General features: G+C 50.5%; 1 protein-coding gene across 1 annotated transcript; it reads left to right on the top strand.

The window, feature by feature from the left end:
• The first annotated feature begins 13,887 nt into the window (after nucleotides 1–13,887).
• GDF6 (growth differentiation factor 6) lies at nucleotides 13,888–24,610 on the top strand. The gene is made up of 2 exons (XM_017806348.1): nucleotides 13,888–14,224; nucleotides 23,697–24,610. Exons 1-2 carry the CDS (start codon nucleotides 13,888–13,890, stop codon nucleotides 24,557–24,559), a joined length of 1,200 nt encoding a protein of 399 aa, XP_017661837.1. The 3' UTR covers nucleotides 24,560–24,610.
• The last annotated feature ends 2,283 nt before the right edge of the window (nucleotides 24,611–26,893 follow it).

Raw genomic sequence — 26,893 nt, 5'->3', positions numbered from 1 at the left:
CTTCAGACCTCGTTTTGGACACATTGTATGTTTCATAAACTGAAGAACTCTCTCTGATGAAATCCTTGCCTCCTGACCCCAAAATACATCTGAACAAAATTGTCCCATCAGGAGTTCAGATAATTGCTTGGCTTTTCCTGTCAGTCATAAACCAGACAGATGCAACTTTTTTGGACATTTCCCCACACTTTAATGTGCTTTTCAAACATATTCCAAACAGCATAGGAGAACAAAAATGGTTGCTTTTATAAATGTGTGGTACTTCGTATACTTAAGCAAAGAAATCAGAGACTCTCTTTGCTGGTGCCATATGTATTATTGTGTGATAAAAATTTACCAGCATGTAGTTCTGCAATTATTGTTCTTACAGCTCCATTAGTCTTAAATTTTATTTATGTACTGTGGGCTTTTTTCTTTCACTGGAACTCCCAGGCTCTCCCATTTCTTGCGCCAAAGCTTACAAAGCACCAAGTAGTCCAAGTACAATTTGAAGACTTGATCTTTCACATGCCCAGAGAGAGTGTGTTTAAGAGCAGACTTTCTGCTCTCACCCACAAAATCCTTTAGGATCCTCAACTGTGTGGCTCTATGGATCCAGCAAAGATGGCCAGTGGCTGACCCAGCAGGACACAGCACTGAGGGAGGTTCAGACTCGCTGCCTGGCCATGGACGCTTCCACCTCACAGCTTACCACAGGGAGAAGCCAAAGTCCTCACTGGGAGCTGATCCGGGACACTGCTGAAGAACTGGGGTTGTCAGCAAGGCATGGAAGGCACAGCATGGACTCAGCAAAAGCATGTGGGAAGTTTTCTATTGACTGCTGAGGGGACCACGATTTTCTGCTCCCAGCTGTCTTTGACAGCCTGCCAGTGTACAAAGGAGAGCTTGGAGAGGTGAGAAAAACTTTCTGGAGGAAGCCTGAAACATTTCTGCTGGTGAAAGGCAAGTCACCCCATGCACTTGGATGGAGCTAAATCCTGAACAATGAGAAGCATTACAAATATTCAGACATCACAGACAAGGGTTTACAGAGATCACAGTCTGGAGTTGAAAGCCTGTGAATTCCTCAAGGAGAAGGTGTGGTCTGGGGCAGTGCATGTGAGCCAAGAACTTTCCAAGTGCCTCTGCAGCTCTCAACATCCGATGAGAAGATTAGGTTCATGGGCAAAACACATTGGGAAAATGGAAAGCAGGCTGCTATATTCATCAGTAGGTTGAAAGAAGAAAATGTATGTGCATGTTAGAAAAAAAAATCATTCAAAGTTCATTCTACATCAAGAATAAATCTTTCAAGGAGTGGAAAACGGCAACCTGCAGGGCTTAGGTGCCGTAGAAGAACCTTACTTCTGCACCTGAGCCTTGGCTGTGCAAGTAGAAGTGCAGAACCTTATGTGTCATCTCACAGACCATTTGGATGCTAAGCCTGTGTGTCTATGGTTCCTGCAGACAGACAGGCTGTTAGACATCACTATGCCTGCTTGAGGTGTCAGACTCTTGGTGGTTTGCTGGAAGTCATTGCTACCTAGCAGGGGCAACACAACAGAATATAACCTGCCTCTATCTGCCACAATTGTGGTCTAGCACTTTTACACCATCATGAAAGAGTAATCTGGAAACTCAAGTGGTGTTTCTGATACTGATTAGTGACACACAGGGCAGAGTTTTGGCTTCAGCACAGCCTCATGAGAATATGCGCTCGTGTTTCAGATCTGTATCTGAAGCTCATGCTGGCTTTATCATTTTGTAGTGTACCTTTGAGAGCCTATGATTTCAGGCAGAACTCTCACAGGGTTTATAAACTGTCCTGTGAGGATGTGGAAAAAAAGCATGAATCATAGGAAAGTTTGCATCCTCTGCAGGAACACCTGCAGTGAAGGCTGCATGAGTCCCTTGGGCAGCTGCTGGACCCATCAGATTGCCAGTGGTCACGGACCAGCACACACTGAGCTGCTTTTCTCCAAACCTTTCACTTTTCCAGGACTTACAATAAGTGTAGGAAAATAACTTTCGATTTTTTACATCCCCGCATTTCTCTAGTTCATTACTGTAAGAAAAACCCTGATCCCATCATCCCCCTATGCTGTGAGATTTCCAGGTTGGATTGCCACTGTTTCAACCTCTGCCTCTCCTCTTCCCCCTCAGGGGGCTCTCTGTAGCTGCTTCATGTCTCTGCTGTCATTTCTGCAAGGCAAGCATCATGTGGGAAAATTTGTCTGCAGGCTGCTGCATTAGGGACAGGACTGAGCACACGGAACAAATGAACACAGAAAGCTCGGAAATTTTTTGGAAGTGGATGCACCCCAGCCTTACCCCAGGGAATGGAAACATAATTGAGGGAACCGACGTCGAAAAGGCCTGTCACAGCGGCGCTCAGGGACACTCCGAGCAGTGTGCGTGACTGTGTGTGCGCCCGTCTGTCACAAGTGGAGTCACAGCTCGGAGACCCCCCGGAGGGGCGGGGGGGCTCCCCCGGGGCCGGCGGCGCGGCGCGCTTCAGCCGCCAGGTGGCGCTGTCGTCCCGGGCACGGCCCGGCCGCCCCTCGGCGGCGCCGGGAATGGGAGAGGGAGGAGGGAAAAGGAGGGAGGGAGGGAGGGAGGGAGGGAGGCTGCCTGGGAGCCGGGAGGGGAGCAGGGACGCTCCCTTGGCTCACCCTTGGCCTTAAGGGGGGAAATTCTGCTCAGAGCCCAAGTGCCAGTCCAACAGAGCGCATTCCGAGTCACCCACTGGTGACACCCGTCAGGTCTGAGCACGATCCTTTTTTTCACTCGAACATCTCCCTCTGAGGATGTTCATTCATAGGCTGCCCGGGTTTTCACTTGGGTCCTGCTAGTTCTTTTTGAGTAATGCATGGAATGACTCGGTGATCCTCCCGTAGGACCCCTGAGGAGGCAATTTCTCTTGGAATAGAAGTAAAAACCTTATCCCTGCCCAGTGCCTTTGAAATACATCATGTATTTTAATAACAGTGGTTTGGTCCTACTAGTAACTAGTCCTCCATAGACAAGCATGTTTCTTGGCTCTTCTCTCTGATCACTTAACCTGTGCTGGTGGCTCTGAGCTCACATCAGTGCTCAAAGTACATGCATCAGCTTCACAATATCATTTGGAAACGGCTTACTTCAGTTCAGAGACTTCTGGCAGTGAAGCAATCATACCATTCAGAAGTCCTTCATAGTCCAGACATGTTCACCCAAAATCAGAGACTAGATCTCCATCTCAGGTCTCAGCAGTAACCAAGCCCAACCAGTGTTTTATCACTCACCAGTTCTCTCCATAGCTCACTGCTACAGGCACTGCCAGGTGATGTGCTCCACTCCCTTCCCAGGCACCTTGGCAAAGGGCAGCCTGTGACCTTTTCCAACCACCATCAGCTAATGTTTATTTTGGCCCTTCTACAGGTGTTTCCAAACTACTTTTGTGGGAGAAATGTGGAAAACATTATTTAGGGCAACCCGTTGAAGGAATCAGGAGACTGAAGGTGAAAACTCCGCAGGCTGACATCTGCTCTTTTTGCAGCTTCAGTGCTCCATCCTGCCTTGCTCTGAGCCTTGCTATGAGTGTGCAGTGCTGAGTCCCTCAAGAGGGGCAAGACCCATCTACAGTCCTCAAAACAGGGGCTTAGGAGTTTATCCAGAATGCAACCTCTGTTCTGGAAAACCTGTGACTTCAGAGACAACTGGGATTTGGAGAGGCTGAAAATGCAGCAAGAGCAGCAGATTTTCTTCAGATGTGTGGATTTTTTTGTAGGCTTCATGAGCCATCAGTAAATGAAAAATTAAGTTATTTTAATAAACAAACAAGCACATGTAACCATTGGAAGGTGAAGTCAGAAGTTTGCCGTTGATTTGCATTTTAACAGACACAGAAATTACAACAAACTGAGGAAACTTGCTTGTTTGTAAGGCTGCCTGAGCAAAGTCATACAAATCAGACAGAGAGCCATCAAACTTAGTTATGCTGAACAATATCCCATTACTCCCTGGATGAATAAGCCAGTCCTCACTGGAGCTATCAAGGAATACAATTCCAGTAAGTTATATATAATTCTGAACTTGTTTTCTAAACATATGCTTTTCTTAGAGGGTAGGAAGTCAATTACATTATTTTTGGCAATGCTCTCCATTTCTATAGTTCTGATAGAGCTCAGTCTGTGAAATGTTTCTTCAGCTACCTCAAAGCAAGTGATGACATTACCAAGAAGAGCAAAATAAATGTATATAAGGGAAAGCCTGGGCTGTGATTATATACAATGAAATGGAAGATGCCCAGACAAACATTAAAATATTTCTGTTGACTTACCCTGGAATTTAGTCCTGTTGCTGAAGAACTACTGTGGCATTTCAGGCACAAATGAGTCCTGATGAATTGTGAGGCAAAATTTGATTTTGATTAATTGTTTGGTAAGTTCTGAAAATTGCATACACGCTGGGGAAGTCTCCTTATAACATGCATTTCTCTGGTTTCCATTCCTTGTCGTGCTGCTGTTGGGGATATTGAACACCTCCTGTTGTGGAATCCCTGCCCTGGGAAAAGGACGATGTCAACCAAGCACATGCAGTGCTGAGATTTATAGAGAAGTAAAGACAACTTCTGATATTAAGCAAAGAAAGCTGAGCTGGATAAAGAGCTTGCTTGAGTAAAATGAAGCCTTTTTTTTTTTCCCTTTTTTTCTCTCTTTCTTTCTTAAGCTTAACAAAAAAGAAAAATGGAAAATCCCCACTGATTGCATCCAGCTGTTAAAATTTTATGATACCAAGATCCCCAGTTGTCATGACCACTTCATGTAGTTTAATATGCAGTCGTATTCTTTTCAGTTTCATTTTCTTCCCCAACTTTAGTTAATAAAACACCTTTCAGACAGCCTGTTCTTAGCAGTTATAGAGTGCCTGGTCTTCTTTTATAAAGAGGAGAAATGTGTGCGGCTTTAAGAACTAATTCATATACACACACCCGGGTCATTACCTGTGGGATACCTTGGCACATGAGAAAGTTAAACTGCAACAATAATTCCCATTAATGTCAGTGAGAGCAACACTGATGTGTTTCCTTGTGCGAAGAAGATGCGGGCTGAACGGCAGCAGCTCTATTTTGATCACAGTAGACCAGCCCCACAATAAAAAGGTCAGCTCTCTGCCCCAGCCAAGACTCCCCTTGCCTGTGGATGGCTTTGGGCTCTGGCCCAAAATGAATAAATCTCTCCAAACTCCGGAAATTCAGAGGCAAACCAACACCTCCCGAACTATTGCATATTTATTCTCTGTTCATCCGCAGCAAGCATGGGGGTTGTTATCTGCACTGTTTGCACAGTTTCAGCTTGGTTTTTCTAAAGGGCTTTTTTGCTGCTTGATTAGCATGGATAAAATACCCAGGATAAAGGCCATGCTCACATTTTCTTGTTGTAAATGCAGTAATACCCTTACTCTGCCGTCACTCTCAGTTCCTTCCTGCCTCACTGGTGTTAGCCCACACCAGCAGCCATGGACATGGTAGGAGTGTGATTCTCTGTGCCGGGGCAGCATTGGCATCTGTGGGGAGAAAAGATATTCCAATATCCATTTCTGCTTTAGAGCTCTTTGTTTGCTGTGGCACACTGGTGTTGCTCTGGCTTGTTACCACTCCTCATATATAGAAAAAAACCTGCTGCACATTAAGAAAGAATAAGTGTACACATCAGTAGCTCCAGGATCAGACCAGCTGATTTAATTAATCCCAGAAAAGGCATTTCATATAAGGGAATCCAGAATTATGATTAAGCTGCAAAGGAAATGAAATATGCTATGCATGAGAGGTTTTTGCTGTGCTCTAGCTGGTGAATGCTTCTTTTTGAGCCTTTGCATTCTTTTGTATGAGTCTTTTGCATTTGTGGTGTTGAAAATGGTTTGGGGAATCTATTTAATGATGTAGTTTTATGTAAAAGGTGACCACATATACTGCACTAAATATAAAGCAGTCAGAAAAACTGAAAATAAACTGGTTTGGTTTCCTAAGAAGTAGTACTGATAAACACTTCGGTCAACCAATGCATTTTGTGGACAATGTTTAAGGAAACATTAGCTTCCAACATGCTTAGCTTGAGGAAGCTTTATCCTCCCTATGCCAGTATTTATAGTCATAGTTTAATAGGAAGCCTCTAATGTTAACATCTTATTGCTTGTTTAATCATCTTTTACTCAGCAAAATAGCCAAGTTAATTTGGGACTAGGAGAGGATGTGGACACCACAGCTGGCTGCAGTAGGAGCATGGAAGCTCTCGGTGGCAGCTGGCAGGGATGGGGCTGTGTGCTGTAACACTGCCCCTTGGAGAAATACTTCGTGTTTCTCCAAGGCAAGTCATCAGCTTCTCTTTGCTGTGCCTGTCTCTCATGCTGTACGAGGAATAGCAAAAGCAACTTTTTAAATCACAGAGATTTTAAAATAAAAAAAAAAAAAAAAAAGAAATATCAAGGGAAAGGAACACTTGCGGCATGTGAGCATGTTTTCTGAGACGGAGTTGAATTCACATTGAGCGTGCCCCTTTATTCAGTAGGGAATATCCAGCTGATAGCTAACCTTTCGATATAAACCCACTACTAGCCTGCCTTTTCCTCTCCTTCCTTGATCCCCTCCTCTTCCCATCTATGCATTTCACTCCTTCCTCAGTAAACCAAACAAAAAAGAGAAGAGGGGGGGGAAAAGGTGGAATTCAGTTCAGTCTGCACCTCTCCTTCCCCTGCACCTATCCTCAGGCATAACCTCCATGGACCAGGGAACATCCCAAGCCTGAGGACTGCCGCAGCTCATCTCCTTCCAACACCAAAGTGTTGCCAAGGTCAACATAAATTTTGTAATTCCCAGGAGTTTGATTTATTTGCCAGGGGCTGCTCCATTGGCATGCCCCTGGTTTGGGTCTGTATGCAATGATTCTTCTGCATTGCTCCTAAAGGGTTTCTTTAGGGGAAGTGGCTGTGAAGGCAGTAAGTAACACCCAGTGGACTCAGCAGAGCTGGCACTGGTAGACTGCTTTGAACTGCATAAGTGTAAGGAAAAATTAAATTTTTCCTACCAAGAAAAAAGTAAACAGCAGTGGTATGGTGGGAAGCAGATCCTGTCCTGAAGTATTTGCAGTTGAAACAAGGATTGAGGCAGAAATAACAGTAAGAAGAGATGTAGTGACACTCCTGAGGTAGTGTGAGTATAGGTGAGATTGGTACACACGTCACTGTGGTCTTAGGTAAGCTGCTTGTCTGCATTCTGGAATTGGTAGCAGAACAGTAAATGAGACATCTTGAAGTCATCTCAGGGTCTGTCAGAAAACCCAGCTACCGTGCCACAAGTGGCCATGCAGTGTTGAGGTGATAAGAGGGAAGTTAGGGAAAAGAGAGGAGCGAGAAAGGAATTGTAAAATAAAAGTATGCAAATAAATTTCTTTGTGCTGTTAGGCCAGACTGTGATGATGCAACACTTAGTACAGATACCTTCATCTTCTTTAAAAAGGAATTTGCTGTATGTCCTTGTCCCTCTCCAGTCAGAACGTGTGGTTGTGATAATTCGTGACAGCGAGCATCATTTACTAGCAATAGCCTGAGTGAAGCCAAAGCTGGAAGACTGAGCTGAGGTAGTTACCCCCAAAAAAACCCAAACACACAGTTAAATCTAGCTTATCAAAACTATAAGTATCTTTACATGGAATGAAAAAGTGCAAGAAATGTCTGCAAATTATTTCACATTTTTATAAGATCAGAAGTTACTATGCATATAAGAGCTCCTGCATTCACTGAAGCAGAGAGCAGCCCTAGACATATGGTCACTCAGTATTAAAGACAACAAATAATGTAATTCAGCCCATAAATGCAGGGCTGAATCCTGCTGGATCTGAGTTCCTTTTGTGTCCTACAGAATTAGGAATTTTGGATATCAAAGAAGAAATGTTGAGTATCCTCTGGGGCTGGTTCGTAGCCTTGTGGAAAGTCAGACTAAAAAGAAAACAGCAAATTTAAGTGCCACTGAATTCCTGAGAACAAAGAAAACTGCATTGAAGCAATAGCCTTTCACTTTTACACCCGTAAGAGCTGAAATGAGCAGGCACTGAAGTGGTAAGCAGTTGTCATCCTGCCACCGGCAACAAGATATGCACTCTTTAGAAACTACAGAAATTGTCTGATTTAGCAATGTAGCTGAACAAATTAGAAATGATAGTATGAGTGGGGGTTCGGTTTATATAGCTGGAGCTCCGAGACAGAAATACAGATTATGACAGGTTAATGGGAACTGTGACATTCCCTACACATGTAAATAAACACTGAATTTGAGAACCTCTGTTTTCCCCAAGCACTAGTAAATAAAAGTATAACAGAGACCTCATGTAAAGTAACCATATGCTTATAATTATACAAACATTGTAGATCCCCTGTGTGAAATTTCACATCTTTATTGCATCTATTTTAATGTTTACAAAGTTAGCAGTAATTTTTCAGACCCAAATTTATCCTAAACAGGAAAAACAATTTCCTACACCATTTTAGTTTTCTACATCAGAGCAAATGAAAGCAGAACCACTCTTGCAAACCTCTTCCCTTTCTCCTGATCTATGTGCCACAGTTTGTTTCCCTGATGTCAGGATATGTTTTGGTGCACTAAGAATGCAGGAGTGGCTTCGTTCTTCGTGCCCATATATTAAATTTTTAACTGTGAGTGAGAGACAATATGGTTCTAATCTACGACAGCGACAAAAATGCAGAGAGCTTGCAGAGAAGCAAAGTTGCCACTGGTTTGTGGCAAAATAAAACACTGTAAAAAGCAACAGCGGTGCGTAGGGTTAGCCCTGCTCCTTCTCATGACTTTTCTTGTGAAAAGACTAACCACCAAAAGCAGGAGCAAAAGGAAGAGAAATGGGAAAACCTGTCCTCATGCTGTGGGGCTGCACAAGCCTCCACTGAGCTGGAACGCAGAGGACTTGCCTGGAAGAGCCCTGTGGGCTGTGAGGCGCTGGGAGAGGTGCAGATCCCTTGTGGGATGCTTGGAAAGTGAAACTGAACTTTCTTTGGAGGACCACAATGTGGGAGATAGTTCAGACTCTCCTGAGGCAACCCTATTTATTTGGCTATGCCCCTTTACCTCCTGTTAGCTTGCACACCATAGTTTTGGCAGTTAAAAATCTTGGTCTGCATAGACTTTTGAGGTTTATGTTGACAGTTTGGAGATGGGGTAGGCTGAAATAAATACGTTCAGAAAAAAAAATCATGGGTTTTCCATATTAAGAAAAAAAGGAAAAAAAATATATATTTGGCTAATGTGATGGTTCAGGATGCAGGCAGCAGAGAAGGGAGCTTGGTGCTCCATCCCAGAAGATGCTCTCAGCCAAGATCAGGGCAGCCCAGCCAGCAGGGAGGCAGGGAGAGGAGCTGGCACCTTACCCAGGAGGGAAAGTCCACCTGGGGAAGGGGAAACAATGCCCGGGTCAAAATATACCTACTGAAAATAAATATTCCTGCCAGTATGAAGCACTGAAACCCAAGCTTTTCAGGAGCACTGCAGCAAGGAAGTAGAGGTGCTAAAAATGTTGAGGCTAAAAGCGATGGGAATTTAATGCTTCAGAACCAGGGCCTTTGAAAGACAAGTCCTGTTTTGAAAGCCAAGGCTTGTGAAGGCTGGTGTTTTGCTGAAAACCAGCACATATGGACTACACAGGCATTTCAGAAAATGTTGTGCTAACTGCTGTGTGGGTAGGAATCACTACCCCATGATTATGTGGTGTGACCACAGTCTTTTTGAAGCTTTTTGTGGTAAAGGGGGAAAAAGTCCATAGTTTGAGTGGGTACATTTTCTAGTCATCCTAATAAAGAATGATTTTGGTTCACAGAAATAAAAATCCTACAATGGATAGTTCATGTTAAAACAAGCCACAACCTAGATGCAAAAAATAAAAAGATATTAAGAAGGATTGTCTACAAACTGATCGACTCTGTACTAATGCCCCTTATGCACCACCGTAATTCTTACAAATGGCCACAAACCTGAGGTGAAATAAGTGATGCTTAGGTCTTGGATTGACCACTTGTGCAGGGACAAATTTTAACCTCTGACACTCTTCCTCAACATCACTGCTCATGTTATGGTTATAGCAAGAGACATTGCCACTAAACTTCGAGGTGAAAAAAAAATCACCTTTCATTTGCACTGCTTTCTGACTTTCAAATTTGCCTCCATTAATTTTTCTTTTCCCCAGCATAGGAAATTCAGAGAAAGTAAAAAATGTGAAAGATGTGAAAACTGTGCATGCTAGTGCAAGGACATTAATAAAACTGGTTTTAAAACTGCAATTTTGCTGTCTCCAAACTAACATATTTGAAATAAAAAAATAGTTACAAAATATTTATGATGCAATTATAAACTGAAATCCGGCCAACTTTTATTGTTGAGAAAACCGGAAAGAACATAATTTCAAAAAATGCTATTCTTCTTTTCTGGTGGCTGCTATTATTTTACTCTTTTTATTGTTTCTGCCATTATTACGCCCTTTGCTGAGCGCTGAAGGCAGGATCCCAAGTATTTCACAGGCGCTGATTCATTCCATGCTGCCCTGCAAATTGCCCACTCCTGCCTGTAGTTCCCAGGTCCAGTTCCACACAGTTTTCTCAGTGACAATCAAAACTAAAATTTCTTAAGATGGTTTGATATATTCAAGTCCCTCACAGTGACCTGACCGTGTAGCTGCATAGGGTGCCACAAGTGCTGTATCTCCACAGTTCCTTGCACTGTCATTCCCTTAAGTGACTGTCTTAGCAATTAGCTGTATTGAACAATGGCATTGTCTTCCGAAATGGCAAGAGGACACCCTGAGCAACCTAACTCTGAGAGAAAGAGGCAGGAAAGCAACACTGCCTGCTTTATGACTGTTACTACTACCTGTGTGTGTACTACTATCTGGTGAGCAACGCAGTCTTGGGGTGCTATCAGCAGGGTGTCTGCCTCCCTCGGCCTCCACACTGCCTGAAAGGTCACCAGAGCCAGGGGAAAGGCCCCCGTCAGCTGCAGAGGGCTTCAAGTCAGGCTCCTGATAAAAAAGTGAGAGTGAAAAGCAGCCATCCAAGTCAATTTTAGAGAAATGCATTAAAACATGCAAAAACAGCAGGTAGAAATTAAATCAGGCTGATGGAAGTTGCTCTTGAGACCACCCAATCCTTGAAGCTTTGCATTAGTATGAAACCACCTTCCCTTGGGAGAGGAGGAGGCCAAGGGAGGAAAAAGCTGAGAACAAAGAGGGAAGAAGAGAGACAGACTGAGAGACAAAGGCAGGAAGGGAACAGACACTCCAGGAGCAATGAGGGGTCCCTGGAAAACAGCAGGGTGGGAGTGGGAAAGGGCAGCCGTGCAGCAGCAGCACTTTGGACCACAAGGAGGGGATGTGGGAAGTGGGAACAATATCAGAAAAGGAAAATAGGACAATGAAATGCAGCAGGAGAGAAAAGAAAGAGCCTGGGGGTCTAGGGTTGGGCAGAAGTTGATGGAGGAGAAACTGGAGCTGGGCAGCTGATTGGAGATAGTCGACAGGAGTGTGGAATAAGCGAATAGGGCACAAAAAGGGCAGAAGGAAACAAAAAAAAAAGTGATGATAAAGTGCCAGAAGTAACTGGGTCATGGCTAGAAAAAAATAGCGAAAATGCTAAGTACAGAGCAGAAAGGATGGAAGTGGCAAAGGGCAGCAGAAGTAACAAAAGTGAGGCATCAGAAAAGTGAAGCCAAAGGGACAGGAGGAAAGGGGAAGGTCTCAGTGCAGAAAGCAGCTGATGAAAAGGGAGGGAAATGGTCAAGAGGATATCTGTGAAGCCAGAGGATAGGCCAGAGGATTGAAAGCGCAATAAATAAAATGGGGTGAAAAAATGGGATGAAATGATGCAGGAATTGTTTTTGCAGAACACTTGCCTCATTTCTGCACTGTCACTGATACTCTTTTGTAGCCCTGCCTCTTCACAGTTCATCTGCCAGCACCTTGCAGTACATCTGTCCTACTAAAAAGAAGCCAAGGCAATGATGGACCCTGTTCTCTAATCCCAGCTATATGATGTGTCTCACATCTACATGGTCACATCCGAATGGCCGTCTGGGGAGAGCACCTGGCACAAGCCATAACTTGTAACAGGCCTGGGTACCAGCTGGGAAAGCACTTGTTGGCATGGGCCAAAATCACACCAGGGAGCTCTCTAAGCCATGCATGGAGGGTTGCAGGACCTTCTGTCTCGGAATTATCTTTTTCCCTAGTAGAGATGCAGCCTGGGTCACTTGGAACGTGAGTCCTTCACTTGCTTTGAACGTTCCCCTCATGCTCTTCATCTCCCCCAGAATCTCTCCCTAGGAGCTGGGGAGAACAGTGGGATTGAGGACCCTACAGGCAAGCTGGGACCTGCCAAGCTAGATACCTGCTCCATATGCCCTGTCAGGGTCTGCCTGATCTCACTGATGCTGTGTTGCACTGGGAGTGGTGCCAAAATCCAGGTATGAATCTCTCTCTCGGTGGAAAATGAGAACAGGGAAGAAAAAGACAAGAATGTCCAACGTATGAAGAACAGCACCTGATGGAGGAGCGTGGTCTCCATGTGGGGTGAAAGCCGGATTCCTTTTATTTACTATGGACCAAGCTTTCATGGCTAAATGCACATGACCTCTTGCTGCAATGAGAGGAAAATCCACCAGTGGCAGAGCTGGGGCAGATAGGAGAGGTAGGAAGAACTAGAAAATGGGAGATCAGGAAAGGAGAGGAGGGAAGCTTGGCATAGGGCAAAGAAAAGCCACACTGGGAAGCAGAGGAGGGTGGTTTGTGGCTGCCTGCAGCAGCACTGACATGGTTCAGGCAGGAGGATGAGAAGGTGAAGAGAAAGTAAATAGTGATCAGGACAGATAGGGTAACGCAAGTGTGTTACCACGGCTTTGAACCGTGGACAGGTGCTTGGGTGAAACCATTGGAGAGGTGACACTACTCTTATGCTGCAGGATGCACCTCTGAAAAGCCAAATTGAAAGGGGTGGGTGAATATTTGAATACTCGTACTTCTGCTTCACTGCTGTCTTCTTCATGATCAGTGCAAGGCAAATCTGTGCCCTGCTTTGAGGAGTCTTTCTGCCTGCCCCAGGCTGCCCTGATTATCTTGACAGTGCTGCCTGCCCCAGTAGTGCCCCCCAGCACTGCCTTTTCCCAGGCCCCAGGCTGGCACTGTGCTCCTCTCAGACTGGTCCCCTCTTTGGCATCTTTTGCAGACTTTGAGACAAGGAGAATGGTCTCTGGCACTTCCTATGCTTTCTCTTCCTTCTCTGATGGGTGGCAGGGCCTGCCTCAAGGCTGCTCACTAGATGGGCCCTGGCACATCCCAAGGTGAGACACTCTCCACAAAATTCTTTTTCTTGAAAGACCACTGGTTTGTTCCAAGTTCCTGGGCACACAGCCACGGGAATACAGAGAGCCTCAAATAGTCATTAACATCACACGAGTCTGCCCACACCCAAAACTGAAGCACCTGCAAGGCACCTGAACAGATGAAAACATCGGCAGATTGATGAGAAGCGGTACCCGAGGGGTGGCAGCAAGATGTACAGCATCTCTCCCCAGCCTTCGTGTCCACTTCCCGGGTGGCGTCCACAGTAAGGAGAAAGCATAGGGACCCCCAGGCACTCGACCAAGGGGTGTCCCGCCCCGCCGCGGACCGCCCCGCGGGGGCGGGCTGGGTGCCCCCACAGGGCGGTCCGCGGCGGGGCGGTACCCACGGGGCGGGGCGGGCTGCTGCGGGCCGAGCCCGGCCGGGTGCAGTCCCCGCTCCGCGCCACGCCGTCGCGCAGTCCCCGCGCCGCTCCGTGGGCCGCCGGAGCCGCCCGTCGGGCCGCCCTCCCTCTCCCTTCCCACCGCCGCCGCCTCTCGCTATGAATGCACGCCGGGCCCTACTCTCCGCCGCCTTGTTCGCCAGTCTCCTCTGGGATTTACCTTGCTGCCTCCCGGCTTCCCTCCCCGCCGCCTCGGAGCTCGCCGCCTCCTCCAAAGGTGGTCGCAGCCGCAGGGTGCCGCGGTCTCCACGAGAGAACCGCCCGCGGCAAGGGGGACACGCCATGGGCCGGGCGCTCCCACGGGCAGAACCCCACGAGTACATGTTGTCTCTGTTCAGGACTTACTCCATCGCGGAAAAACTGGGCATCAACGCCAGCTTTTTTCAGTCGTCCAAGTCCGCCAACACCATCTCTAGTTTTGTAGACAGGGGACGAGGTAAGTTCTGGCCCCCTCCACGTCCCTCGCCGTCCCGCCGGGGCTGCAGGCGCCCCTTCTTGCGGGGCCTGGTGCTGGGGGAGTCGGGGAGCGCTCTGCAGCGGTCACCGGTGCTGTTCTCCGCCCCGGTATTGCAGAAAAGTGCATATTTTTCGGTGAATTGGGGGACGCGTTGTTTTATTTTAAAGCAAACGGCGCCGTGGCAGCCGTAAGCACTGCTTGTGAGAAACACGCGTGTTCCTCCCCGAATCGTCACGAGGTGGTGGGAAACACGTCCCAGCTTTGCAGGCGCACTTTGGGCGTAAATTCAGTCATGAAAAAAAAGAAAATTAGTATCACTCTTCTGGTTTCTTTCCATCCGCTGGAGAAAGGATCGCTCTTATCGCCGCGGCTGCACGGCAGAAAGAAAGTTCAAACTGACCGAGGGCAAATATCTGCTGCCTGAAGCTGCCCTCGCCTCGGGTCGCGTTATCGGGGTTACCTGGAAGAGCCCCGGCCCCATCCGAGCGCGCTGGGGCTGGGACCGGCCGGCTCCGCTGCGGCCCCGCGGCTTAGTGGGGGGCGGCCGAACTTGACATCTGCTCCGGGGCCGCACCCTTTGAGCCTGGTGTGTACGGGGCTGGTTGTCACCCACCCCCGGTCTGGGACTAGCAGCCGAGGCCGCTCTCCCGGGCCTTCGGCTGCCTCCCCGGAGGAGGGAGGCGGACGTGGCGCCGGGGGCAGCCGGGCCCCACGCCTTGCCCCCGCTCTCCCCGGGCAGCATCGGTGCCGCGGGGCTCCCGGGACCCCTCCATGACCTGCAGCTCTGGCCGGGACGCTCGTACTCGGGGCAGCGGGTGCAGGTTTCTCGCCGATCCAGAGTAAAATTTCCCTTCCATAAAAAACGCCTCCATTTTCCCCCCTTTTTTCTTTTTTTCGTTATTCTGGTTGTGAGCCATTAAGAACAGACTAATTAACAGGTTCTTAATGAAGGTTGTGCTTTCGTTCCTCCCCCTCTCCCAGCTCTGAAGACCCTCCCCTCCGTCCGCGCCCCCCGGGGCCCTCGTGTACCTGCCGGCGGCTGGCAGCGCCGTCCCGCCGCTGCCGGGGCAGCTCGCCCCCCTTCCCCCGCGTCCCAGCCGTTTTAGGGCAAAACGCAGTGCCAGGAAAACTGAGCAGCTCCCTGGAGCTACAGGAGCCGATCGCCCCCCAAACCGAACCGAACCCAAACCGATCCCCTTCTCCGCCTCCCCGAGCCGGAAGCCTCTCCCCGCCCACGGCACCCACGGCTCAGCCCCTTGCCCCATCGCTATCCCCGGCTCGGGGGGGTTCTTAGCCGCGGAAGGAGCTCGGCGGGGCACTTCGCCTCCCGTCCCAGTGCCCGTCGAGCCACTCTGGGCTCGGGAGGGTGCGTGGAAGCGCCCACATTGTGTGCTCCTCACGGTCGGAAGAGCGCAGACGTTTCCGAGGGGAGACGAGACACGGGTTTTCCTATCTGCCTTCGCCTTATGGGGGTTGTTTTCTTCGTCGCTGTTGAAAGCGGGGGTGGGGGGGAAGAGAACTCGCCTTCTAGAAATAAGGTTTCGAAAATTCAGCCGTCAGAAAGGAGCTGGCCCGCTCTTCCTGGCGAAGAGGAAACGGGATGCTAAGTCTGCGAGCTGCAGGAAATGGAGCCGCGCTCGAGATCATCTTATTCTTGATAACCAGAAGAAAGACAGTTAATTTAACAAATTTAGCTCATCTCGCTGCATGTGAGATTCTACTCCAGGGGAAGTGATTTGCTAACAGAAGTCCTGGTTTGATTAAGGAAAAGCCTCACTTTTCCCCGTTGATTTTGATTTGATGTGTCACAGGCTGTGACCTTCTGCTGGACCTTCTGAGGGTTGCTTAGCATCAAGCCACTGATTGGAGTATTTCAACTCAGTGATCTAATTGAGTGTTCATGTCATAACATATCAAATATTGTCTAGTCTCCCATAATGAAGCGAACCAGCCAATGGCACATCACCAAAAAACTTCAAGAGAGCTTCCGTTCCTCTGAAGTGGTAGCTATTTTACTGCCCACCTCCCCGTGGGCTCCTAGCCCAGTTAATTGGCGAGCTGGAGTTGTGCTGATGGTGAACAGTCTTTGCTCAGGGAAAACGGGGAAGGGGATCAGAGTTTCTGTCAATTCATTTGCAGACAATATAGCTGCCCAAATTGACCCAATTAGATGAGCTGCTCTTTACCTAAGCGGCAGCTCCCAGGGGAGACGACGGTGGTTGTCCCACCTGCCGCACGCCATCCTTCATGGCAGCATTTAGGGGGGACAGCAGCCCGGAGAGAAGCGTGAGACAACTTTTAGTCCTGCCGAGAATACCCTTCCCTTACGACGTGGGCTGCTGTGCCTGCATGTCCGTGAGAGGGTCCGGAGGGACAGGCAGCTCGGCCGCAGCAGTCCCAAGCCCGCCCGTCCCACCGTACTCCGAGGCTTCGGTGTGGACACTGACAAATGCTTCCCTTCGCCTCTTGTTTCTTCCCTTCCCGCTTGAAGCTAATAAGATCGTTTTCAGGGTAGCTCGAGAAGGAGTGAAGCCACACTACTGTATAATATATATATAATTTTTTCCCCATCGGTAAAAAAAGAGCGCAGAAAGGGGGTAAAGGGTTTGCTATTCTCCCCTCTCCACCCCCTCCCGCCCCCCACTCGCTCCCCCTTGTTACGGTCGCAAGATCAGACAGGACCTAGCTGAATGTAGGAAAATTACTGTTGGCACATGAAGTAACTCATTAAAACGCAGATGGTGCTCTCACTGGCCTCAGGACCCCCAGCATTGGAGCTCCACAGTAAGGCAGGACAATTAGGAGCTGCGAGGACTCCACCAGGCAGGGGAAAAAAAAAAAGGATAGAGCGGGAGGGAGCTGGAGAAGGGAGCTATAAACAAGCAATTCCATGGCTAGCAAGAAACGCGGCACGACTCGGAACAAACCGAAAACAAAAAGGAAATAGCCAGGGTGCGAGGGAGCGCGATTTTCGAAGGGATCTCCCGTGGGAAGGGAGTGCCACAAGGGCCGGCTGCCGCGGGTGCCCCTCGCCTCTCCCTTTTGTGTCTGCAGAGCTGCCCGCAGACACGGGACCGCGGCCGCATGCGAAATGTTCCGCTCCGCGCCTAAGGGACGGGGAAGTCGAAATAGGTCGAGATCGTCTCCTTTTTCCCTCCCCGTTTTCTTTGTGCAGTTTCTCGTTCCAGTTAGGAGGGCAGCTGATTTGGATGGGCAGGGGTCCGACCATCGTTATTTTGCTCTTGCCAGGAAGGTCGGGAGGGGGGTGAATAGAGGGGCAGGACAAAAGGGGGATCCTGTGTGCAGAGAAACTGGAAATGGCCCGGCTGTGCATGTGGCAGAAGAAAAGAGTGTAAATCCCACTTGAAGTTCATCTAGTGCAACGTAGTTATGCAAAACAGCGGGTTTCTGGGTGGACCGAAAGCTGCAATGTAGTGTAATCTCTGCAGCGCCTTTGCCCAGGCAATGTTGTCGTTGGCAGAAGGAAAATGAAAAATAAGCAGGGAAGTATTTTAATGGGGAAGGAGGGAATTCACAACTGTTAATTATTTGGTGACCTTGTATTCGATTTGTTTGAGACCCTTATAAAAACACTAATGCAGACCAGACGGCCGGAGCGCGGCAGCCGCTCCTCATCCCCGCCGTGCGCCCGGGGAAGGAGCGGGCGGCCCGGCCCGGCCCCGGCGTCCGCGGAGCCGGCGGGACGGGGGCAGCGAGAAGCGGGCGGCGGCTCCGCGCTGCCTGCGCCGGAGGGGTGTTCCGGGGGTCGATGTTTTACCCCCCGCGCTGCAGCAGCTGCAGGAGGGAGCGGAGCGCAGCGTCCCCTCAGCAGCCGCGGCGGCACCTCTCGCCTCTTCCCGGTGAAAATCGGGGCTGTCGGCGGGGGGGTATTTTTTTATTTACCTTTCGTTTGTTTGTTGTCCTTGCGAAGGCGCGGGAGCTCGCACAGGCAGCGCCGCGGGACGGGGAGGGCGATGCAGGGGAGCAGCGCACACCGGCCCCGGGAGCCCCGCGGCTCAAGTAGGTCGGCGGGGCGGTGCGCGGCCGCGGAGCCGCTCTGCTAACGGGAACGAGTAGTTAACGCCTGTCAAGCCACCATTCCGGTGGCTCATTTCGGACCCGCTCCTGATTTTTTTTTTCATATTTTTAAAATCCAGAAACCCTCCTGCGGAACTTGCTGAGGCGTTGCGTTTGATTTTTTAGGGGCGGGGAGGGGACTGGGGGGGACGGAAGGTCGAGCTCTCCGCCTCGGAGCTGTGTAGTTTCCGCCGCCCGCGGGGAGGTGCCGTGCCGCAGCTGGGCTGGCCCCAGCCGGGAGGCGAGCGGCCCGCGGGGAGGAAAACCGACGCAGGCCGGGGTCACCCGGCGCCGGGCACGGCAGCGGGGCGCCTCGCTCCCCTCATTTACATCCTCGCTTCGTAGTAGAAAAAAACCCAAAACCAGCCGATCGTAGAAATCCTTCTTTCCTTGCGATTTTGGGGTAGGCTGGAACTGAGTTTGCGAGTCCTCCCGTGCCTGAAGTCTGATTTATGAGCGAAAGGGGACGTTTCAGTTCTTGCTAGTTGTAGCCAGATCTGTATGCTCTGTTGCTGTATCCCGGCGCTTCCACATATATCGCTCAGAAATATACTCCAAAGCGTTCCCTTGCTCCATTTCTTAGCTCCGAGCGCTGGGAATATTTAGTCCGATTTTCTCAACCTGAATAATTCTGGAGGAATTATTTCTCCTCCATCGAAATATCTAGGGTAGCGTAACCACCGCAAACGGGGAAAGGGAAGGGTCCTCGCTTAAGGTCTGTTACAGCAGGTAGAAACCCTCAAGGAAGCTCCTCGCCGCCTCAGCGCATCTCGTGGGACGATGCCAACAGCCGAGGGGGCCGGAGCCCAGCGGGATGTCCCGCGGGTGTTGTGACGGTCCCTCTGCGCCTGAGGGTCGAGTGTCTCTCGTGGGAAGCGGAGAGGCGGCGACGAGCGGGGCAGTGGGGCGAGGGCAGGCAGCCTTCCCGGAGCAGGTACAGTACAGCGGTGATCAAAGGTACATCACAGCCAGGTGCCTCCGCGCTCCGAGGAGAATAAACGAAAACAAAACAAAACAAAACAAAAGGAAACAGCCCGCCATCGGCGAGCTGGGGTTTTGGCAGGATTGGGAATTCGTCCGAGGAAGGTGTGGTCTTTCTCGGTTACTCGATAGCGAAGCGAACGATACATTTAAATCTAATCACTCGGTGTAATAGAAAACCACGGCGAGACAGGCGCTGGGAGATGCGGAATTGAAACCCGAAGAAATACCACACATGGAGAGTCAGCCCCTTGTTTCCACAGCTTGGGTAATGCTCCGAAAGAAATACCTGTCAGCCTTGCGACTCTGCAGACAACGTGTGGGCAGACCTTCGCAATTAGGGACAATTTATGTTTTAATTTCCAGATTATTGTTGTGTGAATGCCTGCAAAGTGTCTTTAAACTGCAAATGTGCTTTTGGTTTGCGAGTTTAAATATGGCTTGAAAGAGAATTTGGGAATGGGAAAATTCTTCTTGAATGTGGTTTGGGTATAATTTGCAGTGATGTAAAGTTAAGATCTGAGCCCTGATGAATTGGCTGGGAGCCCAGTACCTGATCTGCCATGAAAAGGCAAACTTTGTGTAGCCTTCGCTAACCCCCGTCTCGCCTCAAAGCCCAGGCTGCGGCGAGAAAGCGACCCAGGAAGCGAGAGCGGTTTCACACAGGGAGCTGAGGGAAACGTCCCAGCCCAGTCGTTCATTTAACCTCGGAGATGCTAAAACCGCAGCCACCGCACCGCGGAGAAAAGCGTGGGAGAAGGTGGGCGAGAACCCGGCGCAGCACCCCCGGCCCGGCCCGACCCGGCCCGGCCCGCCCGCGGGAGCACCGGGCACGCCGCTGCCTGGGCGCTTCGGGAAAGGCAGAACGGTGTAGGGCTGCTCTCTTCCCCCCGCCACTGATACATCCTTAAATTCCAGATAGACCTAGTTCCTCCTTCTGACCCTCCTTCCCGCTCCCAATATTTTATTTTCGCCCGAAAAAAATGAACTATGGAGAGTCGAAATAGAACTATTAAGTACTGCGGAACTAACATTCATCTACATTAACGCTACAAATATAAACACACCTCTCTGGTGCATTTTCTGCAGTGTGGCTTTCCCCAGCCCGGATGGACGTGAGATGACTTTGCTGCTCTCACCAAGTATTTCAGTAACGGGAATAGCGCTAATGACAGCCTCAACTGGCCTAAGAAAAAAGCAAATCTCGAGCTGGCTGTTAGAAACCCCGGATTACACCTCAGCCGCTCCTTGGGTTTAAAGGAATATTGAAGAGAACCAGCCCCGATCCGTGTGCACTCCTCACAGGGAGAAAGAAGGACAGCCAGCGTGTCCCCACGCCGTCTCTGCTGCCACTCTTTGTGTGCTGAGAAAACGGCATCTTCGCTGGAACAAAGGGTCCCCAACCTAGACCCGTCTCCCGGTTTTGTGGAGGCTCCGGAGGTCGCGCTTTCCCTCCCCGCCCTCCGCTGCTTTTCCCACCCCCTTGACTGCCCTGGGAGCGAGCCAGTACTGTTTTAGGATTATGTATTCATCTGGAATTATTAGGTTACAAGAGTGAATAAATAGCGTTTATCTGATCGGATTCAAAGCTGCTCATTTGAAATAACCGGCAGCTCTGCCCCTTTCGGAGAGAGGTGCGGGAGCCGGCAGCTGCATAAGCCAGTGGGACTTTTCCAGCACGGAGTCGTTGCTGCCGAAACCCGCTTGACCGGGGGCACATTTCTCTGCTATTCGGCCGTGTCCCCAGCGTGCCATGCCACCGAGCGAGCCGGAGCAGCCTTGCAATGCCTTCAACCCCTGCCAAACTGGAGTTTCAAAGGATGCTGCTGGGGAGTGCACACCCTCAGCAAGCGTTTTGACACTGGCAGTGCCGGAGCTGGCTTCCCCCCAGCACCGCCGTATGACAGGGGTCTGCAGACCCTTTAAAACCCGTTTTCAGCATCGAGGATACGCGGGGAATTCAGCCTCTCTCCGCTTCTCTCCCGTCTAACACGCATGCTTGGATGTCACCCCCAATGGGACGATTCCCCGCGCCGTGGCCGGTCACCTGCGTGAGGTTTCCTTGGGAATGGGACAGGGTGGGCGCTGTCACCTCCGTGTCCCCCATCCCCCGGGAAAGGGCCGCCCTTTCCTTGAAAGCTCGGTCTGCCGGGCAGTGCTGCTCTGCTCCTTCACCCCGGCAGGGATGCGGGGGACCCCAGGACGGTGACACTGGCCAAGAGTAGGACACGGGAGTGTCCGGAGGGACGGCGGGCTGCAGGCAGCACTCTCCTCACCTCCACCCCATCGCAAGGAGTACCAAAGAGAGGGATCATCTCCCTTTGAAACGAAGCGTGACATCCCCCTTTTCATTCCCTAAGCAAAAAGAGCAACTAAAAGCAGATCTATCCCCAGGCTCGGCTCTGCCCACACCGCAAAACCAGGGTTAGGGGCAGGAGAAGGCGCTGATCTGGTTTCCTCAACGGTCGCTGGAACCCATGAAGGAAGGTCTGAGGCAGTTCGGCAGGGCCAGGAGATCCGTCTGTGCCTTGTCGAGTGTCCGGGCATCTGACAGATGCTGGACGCAGAAAAAAACCAAAGACGAGGAGGAGGAGGAGAAGCAGGAAGAGAACCTGCGCTTTCTTACCCGAGGGGTGCACATCCCCTTCTATCTGAAGCCCCCAATCCTGCCAAGGACCCCCTTGAAGGACGGGGCAATGGTCTCAGAGATCCAAGCTGCCGGATCCTCCTCCCGCAACCCAAGTGCACCTCAACCCCCGGCCCCGACGGCCCAAGCCTGTGAAGGGGGGAACTATTCTCCCCTTCCCGCCTCAAATCCACAATGGATCAAATCCTGCTCCGTACTTGCAGCGCTGACGAAACCGTCCAGCGCCTCTAGGCAGCTGCCGATGGATTTCAGTTGTATTTTCAGCAGCTTGATAGAGCAGCTGTTGTCGTCACACGGACTGTGACGACATTTTTTGGGCTCGGTGCGTGTGTTTTGCAGTCTCCTCCAGCCCTCCCCCGAGCAGGATGCGCGGCCGGCCGGGCGGCCTTTCGCCCCCTCGCTGCGTAAGGAGCAGCCCCGCCGCGAGGAAACAGCTAAGCCTGAAGGGGGAGGCGGCGGCAGGGATGCGGAAGGCCTGGGTTCAAATTCCCCGGGATGCCTGAAGGGCCTGACCGATCTCCCCACCGCTCCCGCCGCCGCGCAGGCCCCGTGGAGGCGGGGAGTCTCCGGCCCGCGAACTCCCTCTCCCGCTGACCCCCTGCGCCACGCAGGGCGAGGCGGGGGGCGCGGCCGTGCTCCGGCCGCCTGGCTCTAGGGGGAGGGCAGGTGTGCAGGGCCCGGCGAGTGCCCAGCTTCTGAATGGATCCTGGGATGCCGGGCCGGGCGGGCAGCGGGGTGGGGGCGACGCGCTCGGCAAGCAGGCAGGCTCTGCCAGAGAGTCTCATGGCCTGGCTGCGGGGCAGGTCTTTTTCCCAGCAATTCCCGCTGTCCCTGCTCCACTCCACGTTCCATCTCCCTGTTGACGTCTAGGGGAACGCGCAGCGACGCAGGGCGACTGTCGAGTATGCTAATCCGCACTGATTAACTGCACGTTAATCCGGATTGATTTTTACATCGCTGTGGCGCGTCTGAAGATGTTCGTTTGCATAAATCATCCCCTTGTCCCTCATGCCCCGCAAGAGGTTCCCCCAGACCTGTCAGGTAGAGCCGAGGTTGTGAAGCACACTGATTAGGAATGGCAATGACCTCTGATATCGATAAATAACAGGCGGGTGTATATTTCTCTAGTATCTGTTTTTATGCCTGGAGCGAGCTGAGTTTGGAAAAGCGGCGAGGGGCTGCTGAACAGAGGCTCCAGTGACATTTTTACTATAGAAATCTACACAAGCTTTACTAGCTTCTGGGGAAACACAGGGGCTTTGGGAATTTTTGTATTTGCTGGGTTGTAAACATTTTATTGGAAAGCAGCTCAAGGGAATCTGGTTTGCTTTCTGCGCTGCATTTTGTACACCGATGTGTCAAAAAAGAAGTCCAGGTTTTTCTCTTAGAGGAGAATAGATACGTATATATGTATATGCATGTATCTGCGTAATGCACATGGGCACACAAATGTTGCCAGTCTCACACTGCTGGTGGGACTGATAGGCAGAGGATGTGCGTGGAGTAGGGTGTGCCTCTGGTGCTGGAGAGTGGTTTCCTGTCTGGTGCGGGTCCTTCCATATTCCTTCTCCTTCTCCTCCTCTCCCCGCCCTCCCCTGGTCCCGGTCCGGCTGGGGGCGGGGGTGAGGCGGGCAGCAGCGGCCCCGGCCGGGCACGCCGGCGATGCTGGTCGCCCTTCGCCGCCTCAGAGACCTCTCGGCAGATCCCCCCCGAGCGCAACTGACTGTAATTATTTTTATCTCGCAGACGATCTCTCGCCCGCTCCCTTGAGGCGGCAGCAGTATGTGTTTGATGTGTCGACCCTCTCGGAGACGGAGGAGCTCGTGGGGGCCGAGCTGCGCCTGTTCCGCCGGCCCCCCCGCGGCCGCCCGCCGCCCGCCGCCCCGCTGCATGTGCAGCTCTCCGCCTGCCTCTCGCCGCGGCCCCTGGACTCCCGCGCCCTGGACCCGCGGGCGACCTCGGCCGCCGGCTGGGAGGTGTTCGACGTGCGGCAGGGCCTGCGGGAGCAGCGGCCCTGGAAGCGGCTGTGCCTGGAACTGCGGGCCTCTGCGGACCGCGGGCCGCGGCGCTGGCTGGACCTGCGAGGCCTGGGCTTCGGGCGGCGTCCCCGGCCGCCGCAGGAGCGGGCGCTGCTGGTGGTCTTCACCCGCGCCCGGCGGCGGAGCCTCCTCGGGGAGCTGCGCGCCGAGCTGGGCGCTCCGCCGCCGCCCGCTGCCCGCCGTCCGCCGCCCCGGCGCCAGCGCCGCGCCGCCTTCGCCAGCCGGCACGGCAAGCGGCACGGCAAGAAGTCCCGTCTGCGCTGCAGCAAGAAGCCGCTGCACGTCAACTTCAAGGAGCTGGGCTGGGACGACTGGATCATCGCCCCACTGGAGTACGAGGCCCACCACTGCGAGGGGGTCTGCGACTTCCCGCTGCGCTCCCACCTGGAGCCCACAAACCATGCCATCATCCAGACCCTCATGAACTCCATGGACCCCGGCTCCACGCCGCCCAGCTGCTGTGTCCCCACCAAACTGACTCCCATCAGCATCCTCTACATCGACGCCGGCAACAACGTGGTGTATAAGCAGTACGAGGACATGGTGGTGGAGTCCTGCGGCTGCAGGTAGCAGGCGGGACGCCCCTCGGCGGCAGCCGGGTCTGCGTCTGGCGGAGGAGCGCCGGCAAAGGCGAGCGGGGCCCTCGCCCCGCGCCCGCCCGAGCGCGGCTGGGGCGGAGGGACCGGCCGAGGGCGGGCGGGGCCCGGTGCCGGTGCCCGCGGTGGCGGCGGGGAAGGGTGTGCGGGCCGGGCAGGCGGCGAGGCCCCCGCCCGGTCCCTTCCCCGCTCCCGTCTCCTCCCCCCGGGGTTTATCTGGCGATCTATCCTCCTCCCTCTAAAGGTGAAGGCAATTTACCAAGTACAAAAAGAGTCGGGGGAGGGAGAGGGAGCAGACTGATCCCTCTCTCTGAAGTTGCTCTGAAGAGGGCTGTTTCATTTCTGCCCTCTCTCTTTCACATTCCTGCAAGCTTACCAGCCAGAAATAGCCTACGGCCCCCACCCCCTAAAGGGAAAAAAAAAGAGAAAAGAAAAAAAAAAAGAATTGCTTAAGATTGTAATTACCAGCTAGGTTTCATTTTAAGACAGCAAAGAAAAACTGTGAAAAGCGAAGTGTTACAGAAAGGACAACCGGGGTGGATTGGAAAGAAAACTCCTTCGGATCTCACGAACAGTGCAAGGATGCCATTGCCAGGTCTCTGGGTAGTTCTGACTCGGCAGCTTTTACAACTTGCAGCAGTATTATACGAAAATGTTGTGCTGGAAAAGGCGTTCTGTGTAAGATTTCTGTTTCTTTCCCACCCTTGGTGTCAGCTGTGGCTTCACCTGAGGGAAGTGCACTTCGAAGTATGCCTAGCCCTTTTTTAATGTAACTATTATGTTCATAGTTTCAGGATTTTCCCCACTGATTTCTAGAATTGTTGGCTTATCTGGTTTTGCAGAGCTACAAACTCGTGGAAAAAAAATTAAAAAGAGAATAGAATAATAATATAAAATGCTGATAAAAAGACTCGACCAGGAGCATTAATTTAAAATGCACATTTTGCTTTGGATGCACTGTTGTTCATATAAAAGTTGTAAATATTTGTTTATTTAAACAGACTGAAAAGTGCAAAATGGAGATGAACAACATGCATTTCTTTTTTAATGTACAAAACATGATATGCACTCGAAATGTTATAATTTCTAATATTTTTTAAAGTTTATATTTGAGTTGTACAGAATTAAGCATTAATCAAATATTTCATCCTTACTTAACATTATCATTTCCTTAAGATATTATTACAAGATTTAAATTCTGTGCTAATAATGGAGAAAAGATTTTTTTTTTACTGTCTACCTCACTATAATGCAAGTATTTACAACTCTAAAGTTATCTGAGGTAAATTAATATTCAGAACATTTTTACAATACACCGTTACTGGACGATACTACAACTATTATTGTATTATTAAACTTTTTTTTTTCCAAAAAGTCAGCTTGCTTTTTATATGTTCTATTATTTGATTAAGTAACTCTGAGTTCTCAAGTAAACATTGGCTCTAGTTCTAAAATGCTGCACAGTTGAATTGGAGCAAGTGCCACTTGAAGACGTACCTAAAGCCATTCCTCCTATCTGAAGACTTTTTGTATTCACAAGGTCTTTAGTTTTGTCTTTCGTATATGCCGGTGGCATAAAGCTGCATTATGTTTTTATGCATTTTATGCAATGATTATTGTAAGTGGGAAAATGCATTAAGGGGAAGAATTCAGGCAAACGTTTGTAAATCTCATCTGTACTGGGGACATTAATATACACTGTATGATGATGATGATGATGAGCAAAAGACAATGAATGTTTTATAAATTATATTTATTTTGATGCAATGGGTAATATATTTATTAAATATTTCCTGGCTATCTCTTAGATAATGAAGAACTATTCAATGAGTAGCTGTTTCAGTAAGAGAAGGATTTCCCTCCTCTCTCAGTGATGCGTGCGGAGAAGATGGTGCAAGCAGTGTGGGGGCTGTGAGCCCCACTCTCAGGGAAAAAAACAAACCCCTCATCTTACATGCAGAAGGACTGAAAGAGCTGCTCACCTTGTGGAATGTGTTTGAAAACAAGGTTCCTTTCATAGAAAGTGTAATTTTTTTACCATATCACAAGATCTGATGCCACACGTTTTTCTCCGACCAGCTTTCACTCCCTTGGACTGGTGCTTGAACAAAGGAGTGCAGAGTTGGGCCTGAGTGTGTGAATAGCAGCAGAGACCTGTAGAAGACTCTGGGCTTAGAGTTGGTATAACTGCCAGAGGAATATTGCTTTCTAGTACTTAGTAGTGTTTCAAGTGTTCTTGACTTGTAGTAGATTTGGAAATTGCAGCTTTAAAAACAGCTCTAGTTTTAAAGCCAGGTTCACTGCAAAC

Source organism: Lepidothrix coronata, unplaced genomic scaffold (genome assembly GCF_001604755.1).
Source record: "Lepidothrix coronata isolate B3197 unplaced genomic scaffold, Lepidothrix_coronata-1.0 Scaffold15, whole genome shotgun sequence".
Taxonomy (NCBI): domain Eukaryota; kingdom Metazoa; phylum Chordata; class Aves; order Passeriformes; family Pipridae; genus Lepidothrix; species Lepidothrix coronata.
Note: the sequence above shows the minus strand (reverse complement) of the source record. Positions and strands in the feature narration are given on the sequence as shown.